General features: G+C 35.8%; 2 protein-coding genes across 2 annotated transcripts in view; one reads left to right on the top strand and one right to left on the bottom strand.

Annotated features, from left to right (window-relative positions):
- The first annotated feature begins 170 nt into the window (after window positions 1-170).
- Window positions 171-7944, top strand: LOC149410958 (uncharacterized). The gene is made up of 7 exons (XM_089647603.1): window positions 171-255; window positions 1858-2089; window positions 2753-2880; window positions 4104-4167; window positions 4940-5051; window positions 5743-5934; window positions 7933-7944. The coding sequence occupies exons 1-7, from the start codon at window positions 171-173 to the stop codon at window positions 7942-7944; spliced, it is 825 nt and encodes a 274-aa protein (XP_089503729.1).
- Window positions 7945-9411: 1467 nt separating this feature from the next.
- Window positions 9412-12103, bottom strand: part of LOC149410957 (uncharacterized) — a 38091-nt gene continuing 35399 nt past the window's right edge. The window contains exon 6 of the mRNA XM_089647216.1: window positions 9412-11065. Coding sequence (XP_089503342.1) covers window positions 10880-11065 — 186 coding nt within the window. The 3' untranslated portion in view covers window positions 9412-10879. The remainder of the gene's footprint in view (window positions 11066-12103) is intronic.

Raw genomic sequence — 12103 nt, 5'->3', positions numbered from 1 at the left:
TTAATTGATAAACAATACAAATAATATCTCGTACGCCAATCACCCAACTCATATTCCAGTTATTGACGAGAGCACTCGAGTGATTAAATAAACAAATTTACTGCAGTCCCTTTCTATAATAATAGACATATAAATGAATAATGAAAGTTTACTGTGTTTAATAGGTTAAAATGAAGATCTTCGTAACACTAATCACTCTTGTAGCCGCCACCTCTGCTTTGAAGAAGACAATCTTTAAAGCCGACCAAACAATCAGTAAGTTCATTTTATTAAATTATATTTTAAATTTATTATAAATATCATCTTTGAAAAAACTTTAACGCACCATGTTTAAATAAAATGCCAAAGCGAATCAAATTGCACCACTGAACTCAAAAAAACGCTATAAGATCTTTTTTGTATTCATGTTGTATTATATTAGTGTCCGTGGATTGTATGCATGTAATTGTATAAATATTCCTACAAGTATGTTGACTGTATTATATGTATATGTCTTTGTATTACTTGTGTTATAGATATGTAGTCACTTGAAATGTTATTCTTCTACGTATATTTTCTATATTGTTGCTTCTCGTTATAAGTGGCCGGCATAGTCCAGTGGTAACGCATTGGACTGCCATTCCGAAGGTCGCGGGTTCGAACCCGGCGTGCGCAAATAAATTTTATTTGATTAATTTGTGTTATTTCACAATTAATTAATTGAAATAATATTTAGTATATTTGCGGCACGTTCCAGAGTGGAAGATACTACCAGTATCGCCCTGGTGTAAGACCACCATTCAGAATTGAAACGTTGCTCCAAATGGCTTTAGCCGTGTTTAGTGACTAGATCTGAATAGCCAGATACTTCCCCACCTTCCTCTTTCCCTTCCCCACTTACCTTCAGCCTCACAACATCCCCCAATTGGGGATGCCATAGTCTCACTGGCTCCAGACGGGAGCAATCGGGACTCTTGTGAGGTATTCACTATAAATAAGTGTGCTTTTGTGTTCTAATTAATATTGTGAAATTGACCATGAAGAATAAAAACATCAATGAAGAATAAAAAACGTAATAATTTGATTTCCGTCCTAAAAATTAAAACGATTGCCTTGTTCGGTTTGGAATGTTTTTCCATCTTTATAAGGTCCACATAATCCAATATTAACCTAACTATTAACTGCCTATGTTGCTAGGTCCCTAAATAGTGGATACCAATACTGTTAATGATTTCTTTAAAGCATTTGACATAAAGAATGCCTACCGAAAAAACTTATCTCAAGTATAATATAACTTATCACTTCACTTACCAGCATTTAAGTTACTTAATAAAACAAAAAATAATAATTTGTAACGTCGTTTTTTGGTATTCACCAAGGCTCATGCCTGGGGTCACTTTTATTTCGTGTTTTCGTCAATGAACTCTTCCGTTATTTTGTCACCCGAGAAAGATCGTTACTACTGAATCAAATTCAATTATTCAGTTAACTAAGTAAAAAAAAAAAAAACATCACGACGTTTACCCGCAGGGCATGCAGAGGGGATAAACTACTACACAACAACATGGTGCAAATATGAATAGTCTGAAAGAATGTTGCCTGTTGTAGGTATGCTGATGATGCGGTGCCGATTTCTAGCAGTATGGAATATCTACAATCTCTCGTATCTAGGACGAGAGAGAGTACGAAAACAGTTTGCAAAATAGTTGTATATTATGAATATTCAGAGTAAACGAATGAGTTGGTGTACTTGGGAAGTATGTTTAAAAGCAATGGAAATCAATGCTGGAAATTCCGTAAATGGGGAACTGAACGCGGTTGGCGCATATAAATTCAAGTATTTAACAACACACTGTGTTAACATTGTGTTATTTGCAGGCGATGAAATCTACAAAAAGTTCGACACAAAGCACATTTCCTACAGCCATGGAAGTGTGGTTATAAATGATGTCCCCGAATCCAAAAATGTGATCAATGACAAGTTGCTGAACATGCTAGAGGAGGCCAGAACAAACTTCACTGTTGGGTTCCCGGAGCAGGGCATCCCGCCGCTAGAGCCTGTGGCCATAGACAACTTCCACTTCTTTATTTACCAGTGGGCTGTTATAAGGTAAGTGAATCATACTTACATCTTCTTCCCCTCTTGTCCTATTCTGGTCAAGGCGTCTTGCGCTAATGACTACAGCATCCTCCGTCCATAGTAGACCGAGCTTCTGAAGTTGTTTCTCCCAAAGTTGATCCGGAATTCAGAATTTTTGAGATGTAAGAAAAAGCGGAATTTGATCGTCGGACATTCTTAGGACGGGTTTTTTTTACAGAATTTGAACAATTCATCAAATTTCAAAGGTTATTTTCATCTTCTGTAAAAGTTCTATTCAAGTTTTGTTACTGTTTCAGATACACGATACAGCTGGCCAATAAGATATAATAACAGAAAATTTACTCTGAAATTTGATGATTTATTCAAATTCTGTGAAAAAACCCGTCCTTAATTCATGACAAAACCTCAATTGTGACTTTTCTATGAATAATGCAGGGGTTCAAGTGAGGATTAAGTGAATCTGTTTTTTTTTTTTTTAATTAATATTATGCAAATTGTTGTAGGTAAAACATAATCATTCTCTCCCAAACAGCTTTTGAACTTTATCAATTTCAAAAATTACCAAAATTTTTTTTTTTTTAAGTTTTTTTTTGTTTTCTATTTAATGCAGATTCACCAGTTTTCCTGCGAGTTTCCGGACACCGTATATAATATATATTTGTGTGTTTTCAGTAACGACATAGACTTTGACCGTATAAGGATAGCGGGACTGCAGAAGCTTATGGTCAACAACCTTAATTTCAATATCATTGGTCTGACCATGGAATTCGACTTTACTGTGCCCGAAATTGTTTTCACATGTAAGATAAAACCTTTCTTTAAAATATCGATTAGGTGCCACATTAGTTCAATTTTAACAAACTAAATAATAATATTGGTAATAGTTTAGGGTAAACACAACGCGTTCATAAATGTGTTAATGTAATTCTTTTATGAAAATACACTTTTTGCAAGTTATGCTGAATAATTTGCTGTTACACATATTGTATCGGTGTTTCAATCCAATATCGTATTTGTATCGTTTGTTTGTTTTTATTTTATTTGATAAAGCATCCTAAAATGGGCATTATCATGGCGTAGCTCATATCATGTCGACTTCAGTAAGTGAAATAACCGCAGCACAACGCGTCCAAGCCCACGCCTCAAAACTAGAATCATTTTTCAAAAAATGGCGAATAAGTATAAATCCCTCCAAAAGCACCACCTGTGTTTTACCTATTCGTAGAAAACATCCCTAGGAAAAAAAATTAAACACCTCGCGATTACCTTTGACAGTAAATTTACTTGGGAAACTCTAAACTCAGCCAATAAAACCCTTGCAGCCCTTTACCCCATGATATTCAAAAGAAATAAGAAATTATCTTCAAGAAATAAACTCTTAATATATAAATCCACGATAAGACCAAAATTAAACTACGCAAGCCCAATCTGGCCCACGCTTCAAAATCCCAAATGAAAAGATTACAAACATTTCAAAATAAAGCCATTCGCACAGTCCTGGGAGCCCCCAAGTGGATGAGGGTTTCCCAGCTCCACCAGGACTCTGAAGTCCCTCTACTCAAAGACCACATCATAAGTCTCGCGGAATCTTTTCATTCGGGCATTCCAACCCATGAAAACGCGTCTATCAATTGTCTCGCCCAGAACGATGAAAATATTAAAACTAAACCAAAAAAACCGAAACAAATCTTACGTAAAGTTTAATTATTCCCTAACTGCTGCCATGTGCCATTGCAAATAATTTTTCACAGAAACTAAATTAAATATTTTCCAACAACCATAATTTAAACTAATGATAAAAGAGAAAGGGGCCTTTTCGGCCCGGAGCTCTGTATGCCATTATATTAAAAATTCAAAAAGGCGTAGCTCAGCCACCAATGTGTGGTCATATCATTGTATCAAACCACGTAGCTCTCTTGTCAATCGTGGCCGTGCAGCTTTGTATGCAGCTATCTGTGGCCATCTTTATTAAAATATTTGTGATTTTATGTCGCCTAAATAGTCAAAAAAATTATTTTTTCAGCATTATATAGGTTCAACGGCACAGTGGCAGCCATTATTCCGTTCAACCCCAGTGGAAGTGCCAGGTAAATAACCTTTTATGTGAATTATTAAACGTACTTATTTCGGCTGTCGAGGAGTTTTTTTTAATTTTTTTTTTACTTGGTAAAATATTTTTTTACATTTCAAAGTTTTCCAGTAATGTTGGCCTCACTGGGTGGCTTGCCCGTGCTGAGGCCTCCATTTAGTTGGTTACTAACGAGAAATATTTCTGCGTGATGGTAACATTATTCAAGTACAATTAACTTATTTAAAATTGAAATTACTTATCATATCGGACAAGCGATAAGGTAAGTACCAAAATAATTCAATTAATAAATAATTCTTTATTCAAAATATGTAATTTTAATAAAGTTGATAGGTATTTAAGTACCTGCTTACAATTCTATATTGGTTTTGATTAATTAGATAAGAAGAATAAAAAACCACAAGTCATGCAATAATATGATTTATCTCATTTGTCTGTTTAACTATAACTTTCTCTTAGCATTTTTCATGTGGGTGTATCCAGGGCCGGCCCTGAGCCAAACGGCACGTCTGGCGCCAGTAAAAACCTAAAATGCGTAACGTGTTATGTAATTATAAGCGCCTTGGCTCCTTGAAGCCTTGTCATGGAGCGGACTACCTCGATTGAGCCTGCACAGAGCCGGCCCTGGATATACCGCTTATGGCTTCGTTGTAACCGATCTCTCTTTCCAAACATGGCATGCAGCAAAAATAGGGGTTATATTAGAGCCAAGCTCTTAGCGGCTTATCTACCTACCAAAACACATACAGTACCTACGACTTTGATTTTAGGGTGGACCTTAAAAGCCTCGACATCAGAGCAGTGGCCAGCCTAGGGACTACAAGTAACGGTTACCTGACAATCAAGGCGTTCCATGTTGATTTTGATTTCGTAAAGATTAAGGTAAATATTGTCATCTTCTCTCTGAAATTGCCACTGTCATCTTGTTCGGGACTCCCGTCTTCTAAATAATATCTAATATGTAGATTTCTTCTTTTCTCGTGTGGTGAGGGAATGTGAGCCAATTTAGGGACTGTGGGGAATAAATTGAGCGGTCACTCATTAACCATATGTTCGGTGGTCTGCATCGCACCGTATTTACACATCTCCCACCTACACGTCATGTGGGCACAACTGCTGCAGGAGCACCTGAACCGGTTGATGGAAGACTGAGGCAGTCTGTATTTCAGTGGGGTCGTGTACGAAATAGGCAGGGACTAGGGCTAATCTACCCCTTATGGGGGTATATAATTTTCTACATTAGCCTATGTCGAATTTGACACTGTGTGGAGGGTCTTTTTAAGCAAGTTCTGTGAAGGAAAAGTTATCAGGTGTAGATAGGAAACTGGAGATTAGTGTGGCCATGATTCAGTGCAAGGCGATGGGTCGAGAAAGTCCAGCTGGCCAAGTAAAAGAGTCCCCTCGACAGGCTTTTCCCAATACGCAAACTGAAAAGACCTGGACAAACCTCACCCCATAAACCAGAGTACCCCTGCTAATCACCAAACGTAGCGAAATACTTAGGGTAACCTATGGCAGAGGTGTTGGTTTCATGTTGTATTCTATCAGTAAAAAGTGTCATTCTCTTGCGTAGATTTACCTGAGCGGACTTTTGGGCGATGGTTTCATCAACAGCACGCTGAACTGGGTGCTGTCTCTGGTCAGCGAGGGGGTGGTCCAGTCGCAGAGGAAGAAGATTGCCGCCGCCGTCTCCGAGTTCGGTGCCGACATCGCAAACGACCTTTTGTCCAACATCAGACTGGCTGATTTGATTGGATGGGATGCCGCGGGCTCCAGGACAAACCATCAAATAAACAATATTTCTTTCAATAATCAATCATAATATTTGTGGAAATAACAGAATAAATAAGAACCTAACCTTACTTAACCTAACTTACCTTAGCATAATCTAACCCAACCCTATATAACCAAACCTAACCTAACCTAACCCAACGCTACATAACCTAACCTAACCTAACCTAACCTAACCTAACCTAACCTAACCTAATCTAACCTAACTTACCTTAGCATAATCTAACTCAACCCTATATAACCAAACCTAACCTAACATAACCTAACCCAACCCTACATAACCATACCTAACCTAACCTAACCTAACCCAACGCTACATAACCAAACCTAACCTAACTTAACATAACCTAATCCAACCCTACATAACCTAACCTAACCTAACTTATCATAACCTAACCCGACTCTACATAACCAAACCTAACCTAAACTAACTTAACATAACCTAACCCGACTCTACATAACCAAACCTAACCTAAACTAACTTAACATAACCTAACCCGACTCTACATAAACAAACCTAACCTAACCCTACCTAACATAACTTTTGTCTTTATTGTATCCGGTTACCCCGCGACTGAGGTACATTAATGTCATTTAGACTAAAAATATTAGTTTTTAATTTAAAATACCAAATAAATTTAATAGACTGTCAGATAAAATAATTTGACGTATTTTTAGCTTACTTGTTTTATTAACATGAATAATTTAATTACATTTTTATGTTATACAATTAGTAATAAATTGCAATGATTTGCAAAAACGTATATAATGTAAATACAACTTTTTTCATCTTTCTTAGTGTTATTATTTTTTTTTTTGGCATACAACAAACGATGTTGCACTCCCATGAGTTATCAAACTCATTAAGGGATCGCCAATTGGTAGTTTTGAAATAGTAAAAAAATAAAAAAAGAGTTTTGTACAGAAAAATTAGACCCAACCCAACCCAATGTGCAGACACAATGTATGAAGAAAACATTTCACAGAAGCAACATACAGACACAACATATGAAGAATCACTTTACAGATATGTCACAAAAAAATTGTGTTATAAGACTTTATGAATTATTATAATCGCTCATTTGATTTATGTACTGTTGGTGTCAAAAAGTTAAAAAAGTATCCTCAATGATGGACTATAGAAATGCATAAAAACAAAATCAGGAAAATACATTAAAAAGTACGGGCTCAAAAATAAACAGACCTAATACAAGATGTTTTACATTCAAAATACATGAAAAGATTAAAAAAAGCCCATCATCTCTGGATGTACAAAGTTTGGTATTTGGAGATAATTAGGACGGCTATCAGAACAGAGTTTGTACCTACTTATGACTCGTTTTCCAAATAACATTTAAAAAAATAGGGTTTCAATATATCGTTTCGAGATTTGTTAGAGGCATATCTGTCTTAATTCTTCAGGCAATTTGTTATTGTTAGTGTAGGCAATATATTCTAATGATTTCAGTCCGAACTTTGTTGAGTGTATTTTTGATATATGTAGTTTGTCGTGTATTATATTGGTGAACGTCGTTGTTATAGTTCAGTTTTATATTTGTGTGGGTGTTACACTGAATAATATTTAAAATGGTGTTTGTTATCTCAAAGCTAGGAACCATCTTAAATGGCAAAACAAGTGCGTGACGGTAAATATCTTTAACAGGTATATCCCAAGGCAAGCCAAAAATGTTACGCGTGGCTCTATTTTGGAATATTTGCACCTCCGATATCATTTTTTGGTAGCAAAGCCCCAGATACTCGAAAGATATGCCAAGTGGGAGTGAATCATAGCATAGTACAATGATCGCAGTATGGCTGTGGGAAGCAATCTACGTAGTCTGTACATTACACCGATCACCGGAGCAATCTTTGATTTAACATGGTCAAAATGGTTTTTCCATGTAAGCCGTGAGTCAATTAAAAGTCCTAGATACTTCGCGACATCTGTTTGTTCCAGTTTGTTTATTCCCAGGGAAATGTTTAGGCGTTGTCCTTTCCTATTCCCGAATAGCACATAGTGAGTCTTTTTAATGTTAAGGCTTAGTTTATTGATTCTCAACTACTCGGCTAGATGACCCAAATCCCTTTCCATGTCTTTTTCCATTTCGTTTAAATTAGTATTATGATAGAATAATATTGTGTCATCAGCATAAAGCTGAAGGGTACCTTTCAACCCCCATTTTGCAATATCATTTATATAAATCAAAAATATTAAAGGCCCGAGAATCGAGCCCTGTGGTAAACCACATGTTATATTTCTATGATCACTTGATTCTTTTCCAATAACAACCGAAGAGCACCTACCCGTAAGATAACTAGATAAAAGTTTTAGATTGTTGCCCACGATGCCCAGATATTCAAGCTTTTCTAACAGAATCTTATGATCAACCGTATCGAACGCTTTTTTGAGGTCTATGAAAATGCCCGCTGCATATTTTCCTTGATCTAAGTGTTTTTGAAGAGTTAGTATAAAATCAAAGGCAGCACATTTCGTGTTGGAGAATTTTCTGAACCCATATTGTTGAGGCGTGAGAATATTATTAGTTGAGAGATATTTTGTTAGTCTATTTTTGATTACATGTTCAAGTACTTTGGAGAAGACTGGGAGTATTGATATTGGACGATAATTAGATGGATTTTTTTTGCAGTCTTCTTTGTGAATTGGAACGATTTTTGCTAGCTTTAATTGATCCGGAAACAGTCCGCTTGCTATTGATTGATTAATGAGAATAACAAGATGATCCGCTAATTTTTCTTTACTGAATCCGAGTAAGTTAGTTGTCATATCATCGACCCCTGGAGATGCATTAGTTTTTAGTTTTGATATAATTTTTAAAACTTCTAGTTTGTTTGTATTGGCCATGTAGAGGGACTGTAATGGCTTTGGTTCCATGTTTATTGTATTTACGTCATCTGAATGAGATGGGATGCTCGCAGCTAAATTTTCGCCAACCGATGTAAAGAAGTCATTAAACGCTGTACATATCTGCTTCGGGTCATTTATGTCTATGTTATTGATGGTAAGAGTTTCAATTTTATTTGTCAAGTTCTTTGGACTGTTAGTTATGATTGAATTTATTGTTTTCCAGGTTTGTCTTGGATTATGTATGTTTTCTTTAAAAATATCTGTGTAATATTTTGTTTTGGCGAAACGTCTGTAATTAGTTACCGAATTTCTTGACTTATTTGTACGTGATATAAGAAGACTGTTTAGCGGATCATTTTTCCACTGTTTGTAATTAGTATTTCTTTCTATAATAAGAAGATCTAGTTTTTGTCAAACCATGGTGTATTACCTTATTAGGGTTTCTTATTCGTAACCTTGGCTTAAATTTGCAAGTGTCAATCGCTGTTTTGATATATTTAAAAAATTGATTAAAATTTTCGGTTATATTGGTAGTGTTGTGAGAAAACGGTTGGGTTTCAAAATTTGAAACCGTTCAAAATTTTGAAACTGTTCTAATTGATTTTGCTTATTAAATACTTAACATTGATGAAATTTTGCGTACTTGACCTTCAACAAAAGAGAAAGGTCAATATCTACGCAAGATTTTGAAAAATCACCTCCTTTTCCCACCTCAGCAGAATTTTGATGCTTGATGAAATTTTGCACACTTGACTTTCAAAATAAGAACAAAATACTTTCTGCCCGGACAACACAGCTGATAGAGATTAAAAAATAGTTCTTTGAAATAAAAGTCGTAATTTGGAAGCATCACTCAACATATTTATTTTTCACACCACTGGAGTTTAAGGTCCCTAAGACTGCAATTGGCTGAACATATTGAAAAAATGTCAAACTAATTACAGGATATCGAAAATTATGATTAAGGCCCCGTAGTACGCATTCAAAGGTGGTTTGAAAGGGGGATATGTAAATACTAATGAAAACATTAAAAAACGTTAATAATTAAGTGAACATGGTGAAAATATTTAATAAAACACGACTCGTTTGAAATAGAGCAAAAATCTCTCGACAAATGCTTTAGTTGCATTTAAAGAAACGTTAAATTATTTCATACTTTTAACATATTATACAGGGTGTATCGGCACGTACCCGACAAACTTTAACCAGCTTTTCCTTAGCACATTTGGAGTAAAAAATGTTATGGGCACTTTGCTGTCCGGTAACATTTTTTTTCAATTAAAAACAAAAAATTATTAAAAAAATCCACACTCCGTCACTGTCATTGGCATTGTTTCTCGTGTTCAACAGCTGTTATTAGCAAGTGTGTCAAAAAACGTGTTCGCTCTTTCATACCCACTAAATAATAATAGCTGAAAATGAGACGAATGGTGCCATGCCATTTCGTTGTGATCGTAAAAGCGCGCTAATGTAGGTACGTACGTATATTATTCAACGAAACTCGAATAAAATATTGCCAGGTGGGTTTTCAAACTTTGACAAAGGATAAAACAGTGGTGACATGTGGTGAAAATATGAATAGTAAATTTTTTATTAAAAAAATGTTACCGGGGTGTGTAAATGTTAATTTTTTTATTAAAAAAACGTTTCTCGTTAATGTCGGGTACTTGCCGATACACCCTGTATAACAGAACGAAACGTGTTTTAAATTATTTTCGGAGCTTACTTTGCGATTTTTTTCTATCCAGGGAATTTCATATAATTAACGTTTGGGGCATAATAAATTTATAGATATTATCTTTAAAAAAACATCAATTTTTTTGGAACTTAAAAACTTAAAGAGTTAACGAGAAACTTGTTATAAATCGGTAGAATTTGGGTATGGGGGGCTTAAAAGTTTGCTCAGTTTGACAGAAGAACAGGTAAATAAACTATTCGTAAGAAGTATTGAGAACGACGGGAAAGATCATAAATTATAGGGACCACATCCAGTGGGGAGCTTTTCAGGAGGAGGGCAAATCCTACCCGGGGATATTTAATCACATGTTATGAATTATCCGATGAGATCGCTGAGCACGATATCCTTGATGAGATCGTTGACGATGTCGAACAGCCCCTCGCTGGCCGCCAGGTTGAGCCCTTCCCTCTGTCCCTCGAAGAACTCATCGCTTAGCTGGCTCAGCGCGAAGTTCACCACGCCGTTAAGCCTGTCAAATTTGAACAGGTTCTCGACGGTCACCTGAAAAGTAAAAAAAAATCAGTGTGTGGCAAGCCTACGCACGACGGAAGTGAAACTTTTAGTATTCTTCTCTCTCTCTTTTCATTTCATTCTCTCTTTTTTTCTGTCTATTGACATATTTATAAGTAGCATGTGATAAAAAAAAATTAAAAGTTATAAAAATATGGGATTCGAACCCGGGTCCTGCATAACGAGTGTCGAACGCTCTGCCTCTAGACCGCGGTTATTACGTATTCGACCAAAATATCATATAGTCAAAATATCTAAAAGTCTTTTATCACTTTTAAAAAAAGCATTTTATCACTTTAAAAAAAATTATTATCAAAAAAATCACAAAAAGAAAAAAAAATAGTTTTAACGGGGATCGAACCTCGGTTCTTCACGACGAGAGTCGCGCGCTCTGCCTCTAGACCGCGAAGCTGAGTTTAGAGAGTGACCTAAAAAAGGTATATAATATTGGCTAGGCTCCTATAGCGAAATGATCACGGTTTTTCATGACGGTCATGAGTTGGTTTTACTCCCTCGAAATTGCATAACGCGCGTAAAGAAGTTTCACTTCAATAAAGAAATTAAAATGCGTAACAATAAAGTACAAACGTGTTATGCCATCTAGTTCCTACTGTCAACTTAAATTACATTTATTTCTGAACACTGGCAGAAACGTCTTCTTTAGATCAGCCAAAAGGGGGTATAATTCCGATTGAAAATTAGAACTAAAATATTGTGACGTCATATGATTGCCCAACTATATCCACCAATGAAAAACTCTGAAAGTCTATGGAATAAACTTTCAGAGTTTTTCCTTGGTGTATAGTATAATTAGTAGGCTCCAAATGAGAATTGTACTGTCTATATATTGGCATACCGATGTTTTTTTAAGACCAATTTTTTTCATACAAAAAGTCCGAAGATATCGATCTAGTAAGTGGTTTATTTATGCCCACCTTCAAGTCAACTTGAGCAAAGACTTGCGCAAGTATACTTGAGCGCGTGCAAGACAAATATTGCACAAGTGTGATAAAGTTTCGTTACTTGCAA

This window comes from Hesperophylax consimilis, chromosome 26, assembly GCF_061612785.1.
Source record: "Hesperophylax consimilis isolate HC1 chromosome 26, BYU_Hcon_1.0, whole genome shotgun sequence".
Classification (NCBI taxonomy): domain Eukaryota; kingdom Metazoa; phylum Arthropoda; class Insecta; order Trichoptera; family Limnephilidae; genus Hesperophylax; species Hesperophylax consimilis.
The sequence above is the reverse complement of the archived record's forward strand: the minus strand, read 5'-3'. Positions and strand labels throughout refer to the sequence as shown.

What these genes read in the sequence shown, in the direction of transcription:
- LOC149410958 (XM_089647603.1), top strand. Translation starts at nt 171, where the DNA reads ATGAAGATCTTCGTAACACTAATCACTCTTGTAGCCGCCACCTCTGCT. An exon ending in TAAAGCCGACCAAACAATCA is followed by an intron (nt 256 to 1,857) that starts GTAAGTTCATTT and finishes TGTTATTTGCAG; the next exon opens with GCGATGAAATCTACAAAAAG. An exon ending in TTGATTTCGTAAAGATTAAG is followed by an intron (nt 5,052 to 5,742) that starts GTAAATATTGTC and finishes TCTCTTGCGTAG; the next exon opens with ATTTACCTGAGCGGACTTTT.